Below are 24,613 nucleotides of genomic sequence, written 5' to 3'. Positions count from 1 at the left end.
CCACCGGTTTCAACCTTTTTTGAGGTCTCCTCAATGAGTAGCTAGACCCTAAATACCAAGGTTTTAGTAATACAGAGCCTTATCAACTTTACCTATGCAAGTTGCTAAAAGGTGTTTTTATTTTGAATAATCTCTGGAGGAGATATAGATGTAAATATTTTTTTTTTTTTTTTTTTACCTTGGGAATAATGTATATTAGGGTTACCAAGTAATTTTATAAACTTTGTTATTTAAAAAAAAAAAACTTATTTACATCTATATCTCCTCTAGAGATTATTCAAAATAAAAACACCTTTTAGCAACTTGCATGGGTAAAGTTGATAAGGCTCTGTGTTACTAAAACCTTGGTATTTAGGGTCTAGCTACTCACTGAGGAGACCTCAAAAAAGGTTGAAACCGGTCAGGGTAGTGACCCCACTCATAATGTATTGCAGTATACATCTCTTAGTGAGATGTGCTTTACATTATGGAAAATACTAAGAATAGTGATCAGAGCTTTACCCACCTTTACAATGAGTTGCCCTGGTGTTGCACGACCTTTAGACTTGAACTACGTTTCAGGCGCAAACTTAACTGTTTGCTTACTCGGGATTAGGAGTAAAATAACCAAGTTTATAAAATTACTTGGTAACCCTAATATACATTATTCCCAAGGTAAAAAAAAAAACTTATTTAGGTCTATATATATATATATATATATATATATATATATATATATATAGCTAATTTTGGGGATATATGGCATAGAAATAGTGGTATCTTCGTTACGTCGTTGATGATGGTTAAACAAAAAATTGTCTATAGTCTTTTTTGAGTAGACTTCTTCAGGTGCATAACATATGAATACCATCAAACTTAAAAGGAACCGGTATTTTAAAAACAAAACTAAAATACGTATCAAACAAACTATAGTGAGTACAGCTTAGAGTTTACAGCTTAGATTTTAAAAAGAATAAATTCTGGCTGTATTATTGTGCATATGCGTGCGTATGAGGTCTCGAGCTCGCTAATATTGAACAGTAGAGCTGTGAGAGTCTGGTAGCTTAGATTGTTGTTAATATGGATGGGGTTAAGTATTATTTTCTTAGAGTCTATAATTTTTCTTTCCATCTTGTCATAACAGCGGTGAATATTGTCAGTTTTATCCCAGAGCACATGATGTTGAATGTTTTCTTCATTCAAATTAGCTGAAAATAGAACATGGCTAGACAAGGCACTGGCACGAGTTTTGTTGTAGTTGATGTCTCTGTGATGTTCTTCTAAACGTAGTTCAGCGATTTTCAACCGGTGTGCCGCGGCACATTTGTGTCCCGCGAGAGGTCTTCAGGTGTGCCGCGAGATTTATGAAAACCGTACTTCGGATAAACGGTTTTTATCCGAAGTACGGTTTTCCCATTGATACATCTCCCACTGATGAGACCTGAATAAAGGTCGAAACCGGTCTGGGTAGTGGCTCCCGCCTTTAATGCATAGCATCATACATCTCCGCAAGGGGTGTGCTTTGCCACGAGTTGCCTCAGTATGGCACTACTTGCAAGAGTTGCTTCAGTCTTGCACTACGTGCAGGCGCAAACTTGACATACTTGTCTGTATGCTTAAGTGGGAAAAAGGATTAAAACCTAGCTTATAAAATTGCTTGGTATCTTTAATATACTATATACCCAAGGTAAAAAACTTTTCTATATATATATATATATATATATATATATATATATATATATATATATATCCATTCTATATATATATATATATACAGTATATATATCCATTCTATATATATATAAAAAGATAAGCCGAAATTTGAAACGTTTTGATGTTACGTTTTGAAACGTCCAACAATGTGTTTGCCTTCATGAGAAAACAATTTGTTAAGCCTAAATTTGTCACTTTTTTATGTCACGTCTTCCTTTTTTTTGAAACGTCCAACAATGTGTTTGCCTTCATGAGACAACAATTTTATCGTTTCAGGATTACAACAATCAAACTCATTGTCGACTATTAGAACAGTACGTGTCAGTATTCATTACTGAAATTAGCATAACGCGCATGTCATGACTGATTATATAGTAAATATTTTATTTTCATTTCGTGATTTTGAATAATTAAAGTGAGGTTCATAAAGAACCGGCCTACCAGCCCGGAAACACGGGGTGTTGGGAAGGGGGGTGGGTGGAAGATCCCCTATAGATGTTATATTATTACTTTTAATATTTTTATATATATACTACGACGCCCCCCCCTCCCCGAGTTCCGGACTGGTAGGCCGGTTCTTCTTGAATTCTGATGACCCGAATTTTGAAAACTCGAAAGGGGGTTTCTGTCCCCCTGGCACCTACGACACCCAAATCCCCGAGTTCCGAACTGGTAGGCCGGTTCTCCTTGAATTCTGATGACTCGAAAGGGGGTTCTCCCCCTCGGCGCCCAACCCCCCGAGTTCCAGACTGGTAGGCCGGTTCTTGATTTCTGAGGACTCGAATTTTGAAGATTTGACACTCAGGGTAGCCCCTGAGTTTCAAAACGTTTCAAATAACTTGACAAAAAACGTGACAGAAAAACGTTACAAAAAAAAAAAAAAAGGCTTATCATTTTATATTATAGGGTAGATATAAAAGTTCGAGGATTCTGTACCTTAGAACAGCATTGTTTATGATACAAATAAGTGATTATTACTTTACAGATGACGCTGCGCCGAACTTTACTGCAGATTCTATAAATGAAATTTTCAATAATAAATTAATTAAACTGGTTCCGCTGTAATAACTTTAGTGTTGAAAATATGAAATTTATATTTAAAAAAAATATAAATTTTATGTTTTAAAATTTAAAGTGAAAAATTCATTCCATTAATAAAAACAGTTTTTAATTAGTATGTTTTTACATAATTTGAAATGTAAAAATAACTTAAATTGTAACTTCCTAGAAGTGAAAGCTTGAATACTATAATTTATTTAGTCCTAAAAATTCCTGAGCTGGAAAGAACACATTAGAGAAAATTATTCGTCAATAAATCAGTGTATGATTTATGCTATATTGAATTTACTTTTTAAATATTAATTGCGAAAATATTAAGAACATAACATTTCATTATATAAATCGTTATGTAGTGTGAGTAATCTAAGCTGTGGCTGAATCGATTCACATTATTACTGTTACCTGTGCTTTCTCACATATTATTACACATTCTTTCAAACAAATATATGTAACTATAATGAGATGCAAATCCTGAGGCTACAAAGCAGCACTACCGTGTATTGGATGCTTATCAATTCACGGTAGTACTAGCGAATGAAGTATCCAGAATTAGCTGATCTTAAAAAGACATGTTTGAAAATAATCAATTCTGCCGATTTATTTATTTAAGTTAAATTAATGCCTTTTTAATTTATTTTCAGATAATGAATTTGGAGAACAGATTCTTGATTTGTTATACGTTAAAATTATAACAGGGGGGAAATAATCTAGAATGGATAAATGACACTAGTTAAAAGATTTTAATAACATGTTTGAAATATTTTTACGTTAACAGATTTGTATATTATACCTAACACCGTAGTAAACCACATTAGTGAGACCCATCCCAGAAAAAATGTTGGTATCATTGTAACCAATTTACATAATTCATATTTTCTATATACAAGTAGGGGGGAATGTGAGTCTATGCTGTTTAAATAGCCATTTCCAGATGTGCAATTAAGTATATATTAGAATAGTGTAATTAAGTAATTGATATTAGATTACAAGCGATAGTGCTTCAGGAATATGGAGATGAATGTGTCATTAGAGTAAAAACAATTGTTAGTGACATTATCAGAGAATCGTAAAGTCATTCTGTAAACGTTTGATAACTTGTATGAAATTTCGAATGACTTTACGGAACTATTATAGTACTACTGCGAATTCCAGTAGTTCAAGTATATTTCAAGAGACTCTTCCAGCAGATTTATTTCCCTGAGGTTTTAAATCAAAAATGTATCACTATTTCAGCCAAGTTTATAATAAAAGGAATAGGAGAGAAGACGAATCCATATCACCTCTGAAATATACTCGTAAAAGTAAAGCGAGAAATACATGTCATAAACTTCTGTCCAGCGTTTCTCGTAGCATGCGAACTTTATTTATTTTTGTTTGTTCCTGTAATGTAGTGGTTCGCAAAATGTGGTATATACGTACCCCTCTGTGGGTACGAGAAAGATCTTTAGTAGGTTCAAGGAATTTCTTTTTTTTTCTTTTGATTATTTTATTTTTATTTACTTATTTTACTTTTATATTATTTTAGCAGATAAATGCATGTCTGGTCTTATAACTAATTTTTCTGATAACTAAAAAATCTAAAAGAAGTTTAAAACAAACATCTTTAGGACCACATCCGGTTGAGGACAAGATCGCGTTCCAGCCAGTGGTTTGAACTGTTTGCATTAAAAGTTCAAAGTTAAATAGTTTTAATTTTAATTTAATTTTAATTCTTTCGTCTCATTAAACTTTTTTATTATTGTTAATTTAAATTTCATAATTTTGTTTTTATTTTATGCATATTGGATTCGTATAACTAAAATGCATTTAATGATTAAGTTTTTTTTTTCTTTTCATATGTTTATAATTTAACATATGAATGTTAAATATAAAAATGTCACTCAAATGTTAAAATATAAATATTTTTTGTAATTGTTCGTGTTTAAATGAAATATTACAACTTCTCACAAAATGTCTTTGCCTGAGAGGGTTCGCTGGTGTTACTAAAATTTTAAAGGGGATACGCGATTACTGAAAGTTGGGAAAATACTGCCGTAATGGATTCTATTCTGAGCAGGTGTACTAGATTCATTCTTTTTACTGTTATTATTGTTCCCTTTCCTCTTTGAACCAGAAATCTTTGGAGTAATCTTTATGCAACAGACTTGCTGACCGAACCAACAGCTCTCTCTCTCTCTCTCTCTCTCTGTGCGCGTACACGTATTACACTTCAAAATAGTGACAGAGGTCGCAATTTTAAAAACAGGCTACGTTTTCTTTATTTTCGAGTCACGCATTCTGCACGTTACGTAACTAATATTCATTAATGCCAATCATGTAGTATTTTTAAAAATTTTGCAATTGTTTTCCTTTTCAGTCTTCGATCACAAGGACATGCCTGTTAAGAAGGAAGTGTACTTATATTACATGATCAGCAATAAAAGCGTTTACGCACGCAGTAAAAACTTTTCAATCGACAACTGTTCATTTCAAATACTCCTGTTGGTTTTTATATCACTTCTAATAATTTCGCCTGTACCATTCGGAACATTTTTACAGCACTGAATGCATGATGACAATTATCCTTGTCCAGTGGCGGTTCGTGGCTTGAAATCGTGGGGGTGCTGCAACTTTCGAAATATACATACACGCTGTAAGTACAGTGTATACGTGTTCGGATAAAATATCAAAATTATGGTAAAAAATTTTTAAAAATTAAACATGAAAAAATATTGTTTATTATCGATAAAATTATACAGTTTGGTATATTTCAAAATTACTTAAAAATAAAATATATTCTTGTTTTATTTCGAGCGAAAAGGTCAATAACTTTTTCCTTGATGTTTGTGTGACTTTAATTATGTCTTTAATTGTAATCTCCAAATATTTAAGGAGACTGAGTAAACACGATATGCGCTGCTAAGACTTTACTACTGGTGCAAACTGCATATAAACAACAGTGGAACTGCGTGACGAACAGTGCCGCATTACGCTAATAGCTCGCATCTCAGTATGACGTACATATGCTTGCGCGCGTAACAATATCACCTCTCTAGCTCTGCTAGACTGTGATGATATTGTTACGCCAGCACAATATCATCTGCTATTGTGCTGGCGTAACACAATAAGTGCTACAAGATGGATTTTTATTATTTTTTTTATACAAAATAAGAGAATTGTATAGGATTGTTGATGATAAAATTAAATATTACAAGCAAATATAAATAAATTAATAAATATATTTATATATCGAGAAAAATTGGGAGTTCTGCAGTGCCTATACACGAGCCGCCCCTACCCTTGTCACTAAACGAGACCAGAAAAGCATGCACTAATGAAAGTGCCTCTATAATTTGCAAAGTAGGCTGGCCTACCTACATAATCTCCGTTTATAATTCATTAGACCTAAATTAATGAAATCTTTATGGTAACCTGTAGGCATTGCGTACAACTAACTGCAGTTAGCCTATTATACAAATAGTTTTGCCATTAGAAACTGAAATTAAAAGCGCTCTTTAGAGAACCCATGCCTTCAAATGATTAAAAAAACAAACAATACAAAATCCCTCCGAAAACCAAGTGTATCTATCTTGCAAAACTATTTTTTAATTTGTATAAAATATTTCCATAACTTAATCAGCAGTATAATGCACCACACTCATTGAAAGAGAAAAGCATCATCATCAAATTCCTGACAGTACCCTCCGGGACGGGGGGGGGGGGCATCAGGATATTATGATAGTACCGAATGAAAAAAATACATTATTATTAACTTGCTGGCAATGATTCTCCTCCAAAGTAATCTGATATATGTCATGATTCCAATATTATATTTCTATCTTGCAAATCATTTCTTAATGCTTCAGTCCACCCTTAGTCTTCCTCCTGGTCTTTTTTTCCCTACCGTCCTGCGAAGAATACTTGTTTTGCAAACCTTCCCTCTTCTATGTTGTTTAAGTGACCATACCTGAGATTAGCTCTGCTAACACATCACTGAATGCTAACAATGCGGAAGTTCTTTCCCAAATCCTCATTTTAAATATGAAATTGCCATTGATTCCATCTGTTCACGCCCCTAATCTTTCTCAGGACTCTCATATCTGCAGTCTCAGTCTGATGAAGTATTTTAGTTCTAACCCAACTCTCAGATCCATAAGTTAAAATTGGCTTGAGCACTGTGTTGTATGTATACAGCTAATTTAGTGTTTTGATTAATTTATCTCTTATTCCATATAAATTTATTCAGTTGACTTCCTGCCATACCAGCTTTGCGACGTCTATTGTCTATTTCCATATTTCATTTTCCATCTTCATTAAAAATTGTGCGTAAATAGCTGAAATGCTTCACTTGTTCTACTGGGTCTCTATTCAGGATCCGGTTGATGTTTTCAATGTTTTTTTGGCTATTTATCGCCGATTTGCATACCAAATCTATTACAATAGTTATTCAATTCAGTCACGGAATCCTTCTGACTTGTACTAGATTTATTTAGAAGTATAACAATGTCTGCATAAAAGAGATGAGGTTAACATACGTATCTAATTTTGATATCAGATTAATACCACTTTCCTTTTGAGGGAATCCATATAGATCTTCCTGAGTCCACCATTGAGTTCTGATTTTTCTATATTTGCAGACAACTTCACCACATCTCTCTCTCTCTTTCTCTCTCTCTCTCTCTCTCTCTCTCTCTCTCTGTGGTTAAGCATTGTTTTTGTCAGGATTTGCCACTGAATCTCTAACGTTTGGTTCTTGTTTTCAAACTCTTATCTTTTCTTGAATAATGTTTGTATTTTAATACGCAGTTAACTTCTGAAAGTTCTCAACTTTGACCCCTTTCAAAAATTTCTTACCCACTTCTTTCAATATGAAATTGAGTTTTATCCTGCTCAAAACTAAATGATTATCACTTCCAATTTCAAGTACCCGGTATAGTCTTCTGTCCTGAACCAGTGGGAAAAGTATCGCTATCAACACATAGCGAGCGAGACGTTTTTTTTTTTTTTTTTAATTTCTTGTATCTTCTCTCCATGTGAATTTGTGCACATTTTTATGTTGGAACATGGGGTAATAACTAGTCCATGTCTTGAACAGAAATCCAGCAAAGAGAAAAGCATAAAACCTATAATAAGGCATTTATAGTGCTCAAAGAATTTTTTTTTTCCCCACAAGTTTTCAATGAGGCTTCAGCTACTCTAATTAATACCATCACTACACACTTCCTTTTCACAGTCGATGTTCTTGAGAGTAATTCCGACCTGATCTTTGAGTTCGATGTTTTGCTCAAAATATGGAATGGATTTCTAGAAATTTTGTAACAAAACAATGTGCAGTATGTTGCTTGTTCGTGAAGTGACTCGAACAAGCAACACACTATTTACTTATTCTCTTCGTGCCTCATGGCACATAAAGCCGATATCTTTCTTCCAGATACTGCTGTCCTGAATCACCAGTTCGGCTTCTCTCCAGTTAGCCAGCCTTTTTTCCTTTCTATCATTCTCTGCCAAGTTAATTTAGGCCTTCCCCCTTTTCTGTTTTTCTTCTGGGATCCATATTAGCCACTTTAGGAATATCTCTCTGCTGTCCATTCTCAGTATGTGCCCAATTCATTTCCAATCCATTTTTTTTTTATTTCATCGGTGATGCTTTTTTTGCTCAGTCAGCTTATATAAGTCATCATTTGTTATACGTTGGAACCCAAAATACCTTTAATATTTTACGCATAAATTTGGTTTGAAAATTGTTTAGCTTCCTGCTTTTTGGTCAACTTCCATGTCTCTGATCCATATAATAATACAGCGTTAACATTGCTAGTGAAAATCTCTTTATTTTGGTTTTATTATGGTATTTTGAAGATCTTCATATATTATTTACGAGTATTTTCTGAAAACAGTATTAGCTTTTGTCAGTCTTTGCATTATATTTCTGCCAGTTTCACCTTCAGTATCTACATTACTCCTATGTATGTAAAATTCTTAACTTCTTCTATAGCATGTTGATTGATTTTGTTTTCTTGTGCCGTTTGCTGTTTAAGCACTTTTGTTTTGGTCATATTCATTTTAAAACCAATCATTTCAGGCTGTTTTATACGTCTTCCGATTTTGTTTGCATATTATTTTATTTCGATGAAATCAAAACTATGTCATCAGCATAATCTAAATTTTCTAACTGAGACCATTTAATTCCTCTTCTTGCACATGTAACTTATAATCCAATTGATGACTATATCAAACAATAAACCAGACATTGCCTGCTGTGCAATAACGCAACTTTTACTTCCCTTATATATTTCTTTGATTATTCTCATATTTATCAGGAATTCCATAACTTTTAATAATTAACCATAATGTTTCTCTATCAATACATACTGTCAAATGCTTTAAAAAAATCTATAAAATTAAGATATAAATGGCTTCTAAATTCTGTGCTTTGTTCAAAGATGTTCCTTAAAGTAAAAATGTGATGCACAGTACTCCCACATGTTCTAAAACCAGCTTGTTCATTCATGCCTTAATATCTTTTAATCCTATTTATCAATATTATACAGAAAAGTTTTGCAAGTACTGAGAGTAGGCTATTCCCTTCCAGTTCTCGCTTTCCGTAGGAATTGTAATTATCCACTTTTTATTTTCTCTATTGCATTCGTTATTTCATTTTTAGATACAGGTTCTGATGTTATGTTTAAAATTAAACTTACAGGAGGTTCTTCCATTATTGAACTTCAAATTATGTCAGTTATATTGTTGTCTTCATTTAGAATTTCATCAAAGTGTTCTTTCAAGCAATAATAATAATAATAATATCCAGGTGCACGAAGAATAATGCACAGACCTTCTCACTTTCAGCCGTGGACGTGTTATAAGCACGATATGTTAACCTCTCCATTGAGACTACCGGGGGATACGCGTCACGTGATACTGATTGGCAGTCCTTTTGTGTTACTGCACGACATGTCATTGTGTGATTATGAAAGCATTACAGGTTGAGTTTTCAGCTGATGAGAAAAGCTGTTGCTTCTCTAGATTTCTTAATATATACATTATTTGATTAACTAACTTCAGTTCTGTATTTAGTTGTCCAAGTTATCTTTTAATAGTAATCGTAAGCATTTGACGCTTTTAGACGCTGATTTAGCATCAAAAATCCATATTGATTTAAACATTTTATTTATTTCTACTGATATTTATTATTTTTGTTTCGATATTTATAGTCTTTCCAAAACAGGTTAAATATCTTTGTTTATCTTTCTTTCGATATTGTTCATAGTCTTTGCAAAATCTTTATAGGTTAACTTTCAGCTGAAAGTTAACCTGCATGGTTGATTTGAAATCAAAGAGATAAAATAGTTACCAGACTTGGATAACCACATTAATAACAAATGAATACAATATAATGTAATAAATAACTTTTGATTCAGAAAATATCATAAAGAGGATATTTTCTAGGCTTGGATTCTCTGACATGGAATACGGTATCTGAAAAATATACATGAACTGTCCTTTTTTTATGGAAGGCCTTTTGTAAAGTGTAGTGTGGATAGCAGAGGCTTCTAGTTAAGATTCTGTGAAAAACAAAGGATTAAATTTTGATGTTTTAATTTTCATATTAATGTACGTGTGTGTTGTGTATGATGAGTATTCCTTGGTTATAATTTTGCAGATTTTCTTGACATTAACTCCTCTCTCATACCGTTATATTCGGACAGCTTGAAATGAATTGGCAAAGTAAGATTTTTTTTTTTTGTCCTTTTCTGGGAATTCTGCTTTATCAATACTAATTTTATTTTATTTTATTTTCTACACAGTCCGTAAACCCTGCTCTGAAGACCAAACGTGGAACTTTTTAAGCCGCTGCAAGAGAGTAAGGATTATAAAAAGTATTCATGCCCACAACGAGATTCTAACCTGTGGCCAGTTGATTGGATAGTGTGTACGTCAACCACTTGACCAACCATGTCTGCTACATTAAGTAGCAATAGTGGCTTGTCGGAAGATTCCTGATGCCTCATCTTAAACTGCAATAATCACGTTATTATGGTCAGTGATATGACCATCGGGTACAGCTGACCAAGACTAAGTCTGGAAAGGAAGGGAAATTAAAGAAAATCTCTGTAAGCTCATGCATTAATCAATTCATGCGATACTCACTCATCTGGAAATACATTGATTATGAGTCAGTATATTTCCAGATGAGTAACCATAGTACACCATAAAATTGACTTATCATTACTTTACAGCATTAAACATAAAGCTTACTAAAGAAACAAAATCTGCACTAGAACTCGGAGTACATACTGTATTATACGTAGTGTACTAAATCACCAAATCTAGAACCCTTCGAGACAGCCTAATCTATGAAAAGTTTCCTCATGAAATCGGGGGCGGATATTCAGGTTGTGCTAGGTGTGCGGTGCACACCCACTGAATAGTAGTGTCACATATATTCTTGTTCAATACCGCCCTAATTGTTTCCTGGTTTCGCGTGATTCCTAAAATTAAACACAACATACTAATGCTTCATGAAGAGGACACTTTTCCACGCGTAAACATTGCATCGCATTTCACATTAATAGCTCAGGGTCACAAATACAGACACCTTTGTGCCCTTTAAACAGACATACAGATGGCGGAGCGGGTCCAATTCAGTGTTCCAGTGGTTTTAAACCACTCAGAAGGTGAGGCAGGGTGTGCGCTGAGACAATAGCACCCAGAAATCAGTGGCTGTGATTGGTTATTGTGTCACCCAATCCAATCGAACGTTGTCATTTGGCATGAGTTGCTGTTTTTGATTTCTTAGTTTCATCTGTTTTACTTGCGGGAAATGTGAACCTTGTTTAGGACACCGACATAGACAAGTAATTTTCTATAAATAATTTATAACTTTTTTCCCATATTTACAATGGAAACAATATTCATGATCTACTGAATGATCGGTTTTCTGCCAGAGCTTTGCGGGTTGTATGATTCTAGTCGAAGGCGGTAAGCATCGTCCTCCTCTTCTAAATTTACTGTTATTTTTACACCTTTGGGTAATTCAAATATACAACCAAATATAGTATTCTCCTTCATTATTGTTTTCCAATATACAGGTAATGGACAAAAAAATGGAAACAGTGACACGTTTCAAATAATATGGCGTTGGTCTGCCGTGGGCGTCTTTACAGCTTGTATTCTTCGAGGAAGAGACTCCGTCAGTGCTTGGAACTCAGGAGAAATTTTATACCATTCGTCCCACGGAAACTGGATCAATTTGCACGTATTCGTCCGTTTACAGCAAACAGTGTGAACGTGAATTCATTGGTGAATTCACGTTCACACTGTTTCACACATGAATTCGTGGACCTTACTACATCCCTTCGCTGTTGTATAGTCCACTGCCTGTGATCTTCACACCAATGGCCGCGACGACGAGCGTTGACAGGAGTGATCAAAAGCTTGTGTAAGGCAACCCGACCATGGTATCCAGCTCTGTGTAGTTCCCAGCGCAGAGTTTTTCTTGAAATGGGTTTCTCATGATCGGTGTTGAATTTTTCACACACACAACTGCTCAGCAGTAACCCACCTATTTTTCGTGGTGCAGCGCACTTATGCTCGAACATTCTTCTTTTGTAGTACGTCCACTATTGCAGTAATGCAATAGTGGACGATTGACATGCTGACATAACCTTAGAGACTGTTCCTCAACTAACATGTGCAGTTTCAGCTTTTCTGGTCACAGATGCACCTGCCAGATTGGCTCCAACAGTCATGCCCCTTTCAAAGTCTGAGGTCCTTTCTGGATTCTCTTCTAACATGCAATAAACGGCGGCAGGCCTCCGTTTTCTTTTATATACACGTTCCTAGGAATGTCGGGAGTACATTCCTAGGGACGTGTGTATAAAATGCCAAACACAGATGCATATCAACTGCATCTGTGTTTGGCATCGTAGACATTGCATGACAATTACCGATAACGCAACCCGATAGCTCAATGTTTCAAATTTTCCCCCATGTCCATTACCTGTATCTTGAAACTAGCACTACACAGATTTGGTTACAATTAATTGATCAAGTATTCCAAGTTATCCCAGAATTAATTGCATTGGACCATTTAAGATGAACGCTGATGAGCTTATGTACTCTTAATAGTTTAACTGACAGCCTTCCAACGTGCGATGCTAGTTGGGAGGCTGTCAGTTATCACATCAGTGGTCTTTCTGTCCGTGCCATTGCTACCTCTCTCACTATACCGAAATCCACCGTTGTTTATGTCATTCGTAGATGGAAAGTTGATGGTACTATCACGGCAGGAAAACGTCTTGTGAAGCCACCGACACTCACTGACCGAGATCGAAGAGCTGCCTCGGAATGTTCGAGTATCCCGTACGTCATCAGCGCAGACCTCGAAGTCGTCAATCCTGGAAAATGCTGCAGGATTATCTGTCAACACTAGAACTGTCCGCAGAGAGTTGCATGCTTTAAGTTATCACAGCAGAGCTGCTGCAAAAAGTCACGTAATCACCCCTCAACACCAAATGACGTTTGGACTGGTGTCTTTCACACCATTTCTGGACTATCGATGAAAGGAAAAGGTTCTGTGGGGTGTCAGATCACACTTCCAAATATTTCATTCTGAATGGTCGTGTTTAGATCTGGTGATTACCCGGGAAATGGTGCCAGCCGGATTGCGTCATTCCAGCTGTCAAGTTTGGTGGAGGCTTGGTAATGGGGGGGGGGGGGGTCTTTCAGTTGGATAGGGGCTTGGTCCATTGGTAGACATGACCAAAACCATGCCGTCTGATGGCTACCTGTATATCCTGGACAATTTCATGTTTCCGATGCTGTGGAAGTACCTCGGAAGTGACTCTTTCATGTTTCAGCACGACATTGTTCCATGCCATACTGCACTGCGTGTTCGAGACTGGTTTTCACAAAACTAACCGGCTCAGAGTTCAGGCCTCATATCCCATCGAACATCATTGGGACGAATTACGAGAATGTCGAATGTACTCCACACCACAGCGGACGTCATCAGTAATAGGAATAGTTTTGCGCGAGGAATGGAAGAATATTCCTGACGAGCATGCCCCGAAGGGTGGTTGCCATCATTTAGACCGAAGGTGGCCCACTCGGTACTAGAAATGTAATTAAAACGTATTTTTTGACCACAACTAGGCGTCCTTATACTTCTGTTAACAGTGTATATTTTCTGTTATATGCACTTCCAGTGAACCAGCGAAAGACTCTTTGTAGAGAGACAATTTAACATTTGTCATTGGATGACAAATGTTAAATTCATCCAATTTCTACGGTTCTTCAAAAAAGCTAACTATATAGGTTTAGCTTCGTGGATGCCGTTCAGACTTGTCTCGTGATAATAACTTTCATAAATTATGCAACATGTAATACGATTATGTAAAATATAACTTTCTGATAACTACGATACAACCATTTTGCTAATTCTTTTATGGAGGATATGAAAGTGTCATATTTGTTAATTCCGAATATTGCTGTGCTAGCTGATTTATTTGTTTCGAGAGATAAAAACACCTCTTATTTAAACGGATAAATAGCCCAGATGAAATTCGTAGTTAACAAACATATGACACTTGCCTTATAACCTTAATTATTTCGGCCATAATTCGGAACTGAAACCAACAAAAAAGTTAAAATTAAATGATAACAATAATGTTCATAGTGTAATAATTCTGGTATAACTACAATTAAAAAAACTATGAAATAAACATTTTAATTATACTTCTAGTTTCTTACGCACTGTAGCGTCATCTGGAATCAAGATTTAATTAAGTTATTTATTTTTATTGATTCCAAGCACATCCAGTTCCATGAGTAGGATGCAGATTAAGACTGAGAAAGAAGTTTACTGATATATATTTTTTAAGAGCTGCAGGTTGTAGTTGAGAATAATTCATTAGAAGGGATGTTCCAGATGGTTAAAAATTATACCGTATTTGGTGTACCCTCCAAAACAGCAACAAAACATACGTTTTCATTATCCATTAGCTGTCACGTTTATATAGGAGGGTGGTCTGAAAAGTTCTCTGCCTCGACCATAGATGGCTAGACTATCGGCAAGATTTTTATTTTCTAAGTTGGTACATCTGTCATAAGTATCCATGTGAAATTGCAGTTCACTGTATCAAATACTTTGTTTTATAGAGCTGTTCTGAAGCAAAAGTGTTGTCTGTATCCCTTCAAATGGATAAAATTGAGTATCGTGTTGTTATAAATTTCTTTGTAAAAGAAGGTTTAACGCCAAAAGAAATTCATTCCAAGTTCATAAAAGTTTATGGGCACTCTTCTCCTTCGTTTTCGAAAATTAAGAAACGGGCTGCCGAGTTTAAACGTGGCCGTGCCAGCCTTGAAGATGATCCACATGATCGACGTCCAAAAAGTGTAACAACACCAGAAATCATTGATCAAGTGCACGATATGGTATTGGGTGACCGGCGAGTGAAAGTGCGTGAAATTGCTGAGGCTATAGGCATTTCAAAAGAACGTGCAGGATATATTTTGCATGAAGAATTGCATATGAAAAAGCTTTGCGCAAGATGGATGCCGCGCTTGCTCACAGCAGATCAAAAAAGGCACTCGCATGAAATTCTCTGAACAGTGCTTGATGCGTTTTAACAAGAATAAAACTGATTTTGTGCGTCGATTTATTACTATGGATGAGACTTGGATTCACCATTACACACCAGAATCCAAACAGCAGTCAAAACAGTGGACAGAAGCCGGTTGTTCAGCGCCAAAGAAGACAACCTCAGTTTTCCATCAGCAGGAAAGGTTATCGCATCAGTGTTTTGGGATGCTAAAGGCATTTTGTTCATTGAAAAGGGTAAAACAATAAACCGGGGAATATTATTTCGATCTTTTAACCAGACTAGACGAAAAAATTCGTGAGAAAAGACCCGTTTTGCAGAAGAAAAAATCATCATTCATCAGGACAATGCACCTGCGCACAAAAGTGTTTTGGCAATGGGAAAATTAAGGGATCTGCACTATGAATTGTTGGAACATGCACCCTATTCCCCAGATTTGGCTCCCTCTGACCTATCTCTTTCCCAAACTAAAACTCCTCCTCGCTGGTCAGCGTTTTTCTTCGAATCAAGAAGTGATTGCAGCTGTAGAGGGGGATATTTTGTAGATCTTACTGAGAACCAAACCACTACAGGGACAGATAAAGGCGCTGGAGCATCTCTGGAATAAACGTATTTGTCTTAAGGGAGATTATGTTGAAAAATAAAAATAATTTTGAAATTATAAATTCTTTTTTTAATTGTTAGGCTAAGAGCTTTTCAGACTACCCTCGAATATATATATATATATATATATATATATATATATATATATATTTTTTTTTTTTTTTTTTTCAGACTACCCTCGAATATATATATATCTTTTTTTCAGACTACCCTCGAATATATATATATACATATACTGCTTGAAAAGAACGGGCACCATAGTGTGAGAAACAAACAGCCATGGCGCACGCTTTAATGAGATATAGAACCTCCTCTCGCTGCGATTAGTGCGGCAGACCTACGTGGCATACTTTAGACAAGCTTACGATATTGATCAGTGGGAATTTTGGACCATTCCTGTAGGCATGAATGAAGTCCTGAACTGTTGTAAGGGCTAACGTCCCTTGACCTTGCTAGAGGCTCCTGTTTATCCCATAGGTAGAGATCAGGGCTCTTTGGATGCCAGAATTAGTGACGTTCATATCCACAGCCTACGCATTTACAGCAGCAGTCTCATGACACGGTGCATTGTCTTGCTGAACAAGACAATGATTAGTTCCGTAAGAACATCACAAAGTAGGAAGCATCGCATTGTCCAGGATGTTCAGATACCTCTCAGAGTTCAGTGTTCGTGGCACTACAAAGACAGGTACGAGACCAGACCAGACCAAGGAAAAACAATACCATACCATCACAACGCCACCTCGAATGGGCTTACGCACTCTGGTAAGAACATTCACCTGGCAACCGTCACAGCCACACGCGTCCATCTTCTAGGTAGAGGATGTAGGGTAAGGTTTTAAGGGTAGGCTGTGAATTATTTGGGAAGAAGGTGAAAGATAGAAATGTTTGGGGAAAGGAGAAGGCTATAATATGATGAAACAAGATTAGGGGGAGGGCATCATATTCCTCCAATTTATACTGGCTACAAACACGAGTCGCTACATTGCACGATGCACCTTGCCCATGATAGGTCTCCATTGACTTCTTTATATATATGTGTGTGTGTGTGTGTGTGTGTGTAAACAAAGTATATTTCACGAAAAACAATTTATATCACAAAATCAGTTGTTTTGAGGCCACATGAAAAGAAAATAATTAAATCCAGAAATTTTTTGAAACTACTGTTTCATGTCACTTCTGTCATAAATAATGAGGAAAATAGCAAATCTTATATTAAGTGATGGAGTCACCCCTTATCGACCAAACGTAAATTTACATTCATCATAAAATTACACTCTTAGTATAAAATTTAGATGCCAGTTTTGCGCCGATCATATGACGTTTCTTATTATTATTATAAAAACTTCCATGGAGTCAAAGACTCATCGTGGAAGGTCTACTGTTATACATGATGAATGAACTATAGATTTATAATTAAAAATTATAAAACGTAAAATTTCGAAAAACTAATTAATATTAAAGAACTTCAGGCCTCCAATAAGCGGGGGGGGGGGGGGTTGTTTCACTCTGGATGGTGAAATCGCAAACATCTATGCCACGGCAGGATTCCAACCCGCAGGTCGTTGTTGGAGAGTGGGTACACTAACCTATCGGCCAAACATATCAATATACTAAAATATGTATCTGAATTCATATAACTGAGCTGATGTTGAGAAATAACATATTTCTCAATATAAGGTTTGTTCTTTTACTACCCTTAATATAATCTATATTTCATATTAAATGTAAATATTCTAATGATCGGTAAGAGGCGGGTGGGGGGATGAGCGTCATCATCTAATATGCTTTGCTGTTTCCATCATTTACTAAAAATGTAATTTTTGGCTCCTTGAAACAAAATTTTAACCCGAGCCGTTTTGAATTTTTATTACTGCGTGTTTCTGGAAATGTTAGATAAATTGTGCGTTAAGAGCACACTGCGTAGGTGTTCTGCAATCTCATTGGTCTGCATGTGGAGGTGTGTCGTTGCTAGGCTCTGTAATTCGTTGTTGGAATGGGTATGGTTCGTTGTATTTGAGAAAGCGAGGATACAGAACGGGACAAACCGGTCATGTGAATCATATCTCTGAGTAGGAAAAAGCTTCTCATTTTTTAGATTCGCTAGTTGTGCAGCAGAGTGAGACGTATGCATATCTCGAAGAGTAAATAAACTGTATTCCGGAACTTTTATTGTGCCTTGTTAAAGAATTACTTTAAGGAGAAAATTGTCGATGTATAACGTTAAACGCGCAGTGTTTGGATGCAGGACGAAGATAGCAGTTCAAAGTAAAGATTGCTTTCTTTAATATAAAGTGATCATTGGTGTTAGCAAACATCAGATGTTAAGTTATCCTTATCAGAAGGGATCATGTTTGTAGATTGGAGCATCGTGAATAGCCACCCTTTGATGACGCGAAATTTGAAAGCTGTGCCAGGTGAGTATAATGAAAACTGTGTTAGGTGAATAGTTATTAAGGAGTAATAATATGAATAATTAGAACATACAATACCTTATTTCAATTTAAAAATTGACCTTAAAAACTAGATTACTCCCATAGGGAGAATATGCCGGTATGTCTTCTAATTCGTTTTTGACCAAAAAGTAGTATTTTCCGTTTTTAAAATTTATTTGTGTTTATTTTCTTTAACCAGTTACTTTTAGCAAATCTGTTATATCTTATTTTACTTGTTGTATATAATTTATATTCATGTTCACAAAATTAACCAAACATCGCCTACTTCCAGTCGATCTTCATCTTTTTTTCGTGCATATTTACATTGTTAGAATATGTACAATATCGAGTCGTCATTCGAAAGATTTATTGTATAGCACTCATCTTTTAAGTCATGTAGTTGTGTAAATTGAATCGTTAAAGAATCAATAATATTGCACGGACCTACCAATTTAAAATAATCTTCATAATTAAAATATTAATTCTAGCTAGATTCTTAACCTCTGGGAACATAATCGAGTCCATGAAAGCCTCATCTGTAATATTAATTTTGTATAGTCCAAATATTTACTTTCTAAGAAGATGAATACAAAATGTCCCATCTGTTGTTAGTTAAAGTAGATTTAAGTACATAGAGAAATGCCTAGTAATATATAAGATTCAGAAAGCTGGTAAAAAGATTCAGAAGGCTGTTTTACATTGTTTCTCAACAAGACGATATGGCCTGGGGACGGGAGAAAATTAATTTTTGACATATATTAGGAAACAGTGCTAAACAAATAGATCCTCTGTAGCTCAGTATAGACGAAATCCTTTGGTCGAAAAGACCCGGGTTCGATTCCCGTATGTGATGTGAGGAAACCTTTATCTTGAGTTAGCCGATCTCATACGCAGGGGTGGAGGGTTTTTATCCACCCGGAAACTCGGGTGTTTCGTCCCCCCAGAACAGGCAAACCGACATGTGAATACACATAGATTACAGTCATGAATATGTCCCAGCCATATGCCGGTCCCGAGCCAGGATAAAATGGGGGGGGGGGGGAACAATGGTGAAATATCCTGTAAAAAAATCTCATCAGAAACACTTTGTGAGTAATACCTACAAAGTCACCTAGGGTCGGAAACGACCGAAAAGGAAAAAACCACCACCATATAAGAAATGAGGATATATATAAAGATTTTATTAATTAGCCATAGCTATTTTATACTTCTCCTGTTTTGGTTTAAACTAGTGTTTATCAACGTTTCTTTAATAATGGTTCTGTAAGGAATTTTTTTAATATTTTTATTTTTATTTTTTATATTTGTTGCTAACGAAATTTAAATGAATTTTGTTTCTTTCTTATTTTTATTCAATGGAATCCTTGTGCCGGGTGCTTTTTAGCTCAGATAAAATCTAAAAAAAGAAAGAAACAGATTTGACATTTCTTCAAATGAAACATATTAGAATTAAACTGTACGACACTGAGCATTTCGCTAAAAAGCACCTGACACAAGGATTCCATTGAATAAAAATAAGAAAGAAACAAAATTCATTTAAATTTCGTTAGCAACAAATATATATATATATATATATATATATATATATATATATTAAAAAAATTTCTTAGAGAGAAATTACTAAATAAAGGTTGGGAAACACAAGTTTAAACTAAAACAGAAGTATAAAATAGCTATGGCTAATTAATAAAATCTTGATGTTCCCCGAATTTTAAATTCGTTTTTAGACGCATTACTGTGTTCACATGATAATCTGAGATAGTTCGGTTATCATACTTAATGAAATATTTAATTCTTATCATCGTTAAGGATTGAACACTTATTGAATACGGTAATCGAACTGTCTTGAAAACAGTTCGATTATCGTAGCGCTGTAGGAATAGGAAATTATTTGAAGAGAAGTTCACTTAGCTTATAGAGCTGAGTTGAATGGAACTCAAGAAATGCTTGTTACAATACTCAGATCCTATCTGAGAAAATGTTAACGAAAAATCTAAATGCTGATTATTAAAGAAAATCAGAGAATAGTAGACTGTGTATACAGTATTAGTGGACTAATTTTTGTGTGTGCGCGTGCGTGCGTGCGTGGTAAAAATAGGTCGTTTTCAGGTCAAACTGAAAGTGAAACGAGGAAAATGAATAAGCAAAACCGGTTAAAGGAATATTCTAAAATTGTGTCTCGTATGCATTAAGAGAACAATTATGTTGCAAGGAGCTAAACCTCAAGCACACTGCCTAACGAATATGTGCATATGGACAAGGTTGTAAGATTGAAACAAATTCGTAATAGTGTCAAGCGATATAATTACATGATTATATTTGCAGTTGAAAAACTAATTTTGTGCTGCTTAAAATATAGTTTCCAACAGTACCAATATACAGTAGAAGTTTCATTTTAAAACAGATTTATTGAAAATGTTTTAGCAGGCGGTTAACATTTCATATCAAAACTGATATATTACATACATACTATGTTAAGAACCAATAAATCAGTGGTACGCAGAAAAGTTTTATAATAATGAAACCAAAAGTATAATATATGTAAAATTGTCTCATTTATAGTAAAACTAGTATAACCGTCATATGATGGGATAAAGGAACAAAGAGAGGAAAAGTTTTTTTCTTCTTCTTCTCTGTGTATGTATGTGCGTGTGTGCTTGCTTGCTTGCCTTTACAACTTAAAAAAATAAAATAATACTCTCACTTGTAACATTGTGATATTTTTTTTTCATCGAAAGAAAAAATGCCTTTATTTTTGCGAGTGTAATATAATTTAAACTTAATTTGTGATAGATGGTAATGTTTATTCTATGATCATTTATCTTTATATTCACTTTCCACACTACAGTTTTTCACCACAGTGCATTCTCAAATTTGTGCCTGTTTGACTCTTCAACCACTATTTTTATATCTGGAGTAAAAAAATTTTCTAATGAAACGAGAAATTAGTTTCATTGTATCAGTGCATCCAATTCGGTTGCAGTAGAATTGAGGGGAAAAAACCCACTAAACATTGTAATATGAAATGATCTAGCGAACGATTTGCTTTGCTAAAACGTTTATTATACAGTATCTTTTCTATTAATGTAACAGTTTTTTTGTCTTTTGATCTTTCATCATTGAAATTCCTATAAAACTATAAGGAAGCGCTAATCGATATTAAAGTTGATAAATCTGTGATTCCAAGATTGCGTGTTCGATTCTCTTGTAAAGCATGGATGTTTGCAAAAGTCATATCTGAACAAGCTTGTATAACTCTTTGAGTCAAAGACAAGTCTTAAAAAAAAATTTAATAATTGAAAACAACACCAGCCATAATTTTTGAGAAAAAAATGCTAGAAAAAAAATGAAAGATAGCAAAAAAATTATATTTGCTGCAGTTGATCCTCCCACAAAAAAAGCAGTAAAAGATCCTCCAAAATCCAACAAAACGCATTGTAAAAAAGAGAAAGAAACTGGACCTTACCAACATCTGAGAACTTATTACTTACATCGTTATTCAGCACCAATTCAGACATCTAATCCCGATCTATTATTCATCACTGAACTTCAGTTAAAGTCCTCCATGATTATAGCTCATGTAAACTTTCCATAGTGCATCATGCATAATTTCTTCCATAAGAAATGTGGAATGTGCGGTTTTTTTCAGGTTTGATATCTCATGTCATTAATTTTCGTACCTGGAATCTTCTCTATATGATCTGCTTGTCTCAAGATTTTCTTCCTGTGCTTTGTTACCGTTATTTGACTCCTTTACTGCTCTTCTAATTCTGATGCTTATACTGACTTTTTTGATTATATAAGTATAATCACTCAGCGAGATAATCTTCAATATCCACAATTCTCTCTTCTCTTCACTGACCTAGAAGAAAAACGAAACTGACTTCTTTCAGTAATGATCGACAAAAATTGTCAAAAACCTATCTCTCATTACCCAGGACCTTTTTCGCTCTCCCTCCAAATAGGTATAATGCTGACGTTAATTTTTCTTCTTGGCAACTCGGATCCCAGCCTTGTTCATGCTTCTTATCTAGAGATTGTCATTCACAGCCTTGTATCCAATTTACTGCAATGGTGCTAATTGGGATGACCTTTGGAATTTTATACCTCTTCTTCACAGTCTCACTTCTTTCCTCTTTTCCACAATCTTCTACGAACTTGTCAGCCGAGTACTTAGCATATTCGCTCTCCAACCTTCTGGCTCCGGGTTCGAATACTCCGTGGTATTGGATGTTTGTGATTATCTTTAGGTGCGAGCCCGGTATGACACCTCACTGTTTATTGCAGGTCTGAAGTGGATTTGGAAAAAAAAAAAAAAGTTCCATGTTTAGTCTGTACAGCAGGGTTTCCAGATTTTGTAAAAATGACTAAAAATACCTACTCTAGCCACAAATACTTGTTACAACAGCGCATAAACCTTGAATCTATCAGTGAATCATTTGCAGCTTTCAGCACATATAAACCACATATGTAACATGCATATAGCAGCACTTAATGTTCGAAATGGCCCCATTTTGCTTTCGCGCATGCCAGAAGGCTGTGAGGCCACATATGGCGGCACGCACAACATTCAATGGAAACGCTGCCACTACTCGCTCCAAATCCACCTTCAGGCTTGCGGCGTGGGGTGTTGTTTCTTGCAGGCTACTCTCAAGCTATGACCACAATTTGAAGTCCAACGGATTCAAATTGTGGTCGGTTGGGCACATTCCCCTCCAGTCACTGTTGTTTGGTCCTTGCCTTGTGTGCAGGGGATGGGTACTGTTGGAAGGTCCACTGCCTACCGTGAAACAAAGCGTTGTTCAGAGGCCGTACCACGTTCCAATATGTTGCCTTGATATATTTTGGCGAAGGTTGTGACTCCTTGATACGGCATCCCACCACACACACACACACCAAACCATCAATGACGCGAGGTAATGATCTCTCTCTGCATCCTCAGTGCTGTGCATATACCCGATCGTTTTGGCGATTAAACGACTCTTCAGTGGTGAAAATATTTTCATCTGTGAAGAGGAGATCTCTGTCTGTTCGTGTATCGCTGGAGAAGTGTCTTTGTTTTTATCATCCTCTGCTGCATGAGTTGTGATGTTAGGAAGTGTCCAGTAGAACGACAATAGCCTCTCACCCCCCCCCCAGTTCTTCAGTTAGTATACGTGAAATCGTTCTCTGCGAAACATTCAGCTCTCGCGACATCACTTTCTGCATTCTCACAGGAGAACGCAGCGGAGGTGGGCCTTCACAGCCCTCACAGCTGTTGCATCCAAACGCAACATGGTCGACTTGTTCTTTGATGGTCAGATATGTCTTCTGTATCGTTATAGCGGTTAATATTCTGATACACAAGCGCTCTAGATCCCAAATGCTTTTAGCATGTTGAAAATAACAGGTGGCTGCATTCCAACCTTGTGAAGTGCTATCACATCTGCACAGTTCTCATAATCTCCCAGTGGGGAGATATGAGAACTGTGTGTGTTAAGCCGTACTCTCTCTCTTTCTCTGCTGATAGGCTCGCGAATGTTGGTTACGCACAGCGCCACTAATAGAACTGGGCTCGCGAAATTCTGTGGGCAGCGCTGGGGGGGGGGGTTCGGAAGTTGTAAAAGTATTTATGGCATGACTGTGCAATTCTCCAGCACTCGATTGCTACACCATTTTGAATAACCATCTGCTAATAAATGACCACCAGTATGGTTTCCTTCACTGTTGGTCAACTGATGATCTACTTAGTTGTCACCTATATCTGGACAAATACCATGAAAACATTTGGCGAGTAACAAGTGGTTACCCTTGATATCTCCAAGGCTTTTTATCATCTAAGTATACAGTAAATAAAAGGATCCCATAAGACTCTGTTCTTACACCCACACTATTCTTTCTATATATAAATGACTTACTCTAGTAGACTGCTAACCCTATACATTATTTTGCTGACATCACCACATTGTATTTCTCACTTTCATTTGAGAAACCCAGCAATGCACAAATTACCCCACTTCCAGACCCTTAACCATAACTACCTTAAATGAAGATCTCCGAGACATTCGTCAATGGGATTTGAATAATCTTGCCAATTTCAGTGCATGCAAAACACAACTCTGCCTCATTTCATACACACACAAAAAAAGGAACACTTCTCTTCCAGCCTTACTTTTGACTCCCAAATCACCCATGCATGATAAGATTTATCTTCTTGGGATAACACTAACCTCAAACCTTCTTTATATAAATCACAAATATGTC

At 35.8% G+C, this 24,613-nt stretch overlaps 1 protein-coding gene across 5 annotated transcripts in view; it reads left to right on the top strand.

The window, feature by feature from the left end:
• LOC150109923 (6-phosphofructo-2-kinase/fructose-2,6-bisphosphatase 1-like) overlaps positions 1-24,613 on the top strand; it is a 463,954-nt gene that overhangs the window by 66,788 nt on the left and 372,553 nt on the right. For 4 of the 5 annotated variants that reach the window (XM_090397313.1, XM_090397290.1, XM_090397305.1 and 1 more), the window contains exon 1: positions 18,003-18,352. The exons of the other annotated variant lie outside the window; for it this stretch is intronic. In XM_090397313.1, coding sequence (XP_090253439.1) covers positions 18,286-18,352 — 67 coding nt within the window. In that variant the 5' untranslated portion in view covers positions 18,003-18,285. Of the gene's footprint in view, positions 1-18,002; positions 18,353-24,613 lie in introns of those variants that run through there. 5 annotated transcript variants of the gene reach the window in all.

Source organism: Typopeltis vanoorti, chromosome 1 (assembly GCF_054136105.1).
Source record: "Typopeltis vanoorti isolate ZY-2024b chromosome 1, IOZ_Tvanoo_1.0, whole genome shotgun sequence".
In the NCBI taxonomy this organism is placed as follows: Eukaryota; Metazoa; Arthropoda; class Arachnida; order Uropygi; family Thelyphonidae; genus Typopeltis; species Typopeltis vanoorti.
The sequence above is the reverse complement of the archived record's forward strand: the minus strand, read 5'-3'. Positions and strand labels throughout refer to the sequence as shown.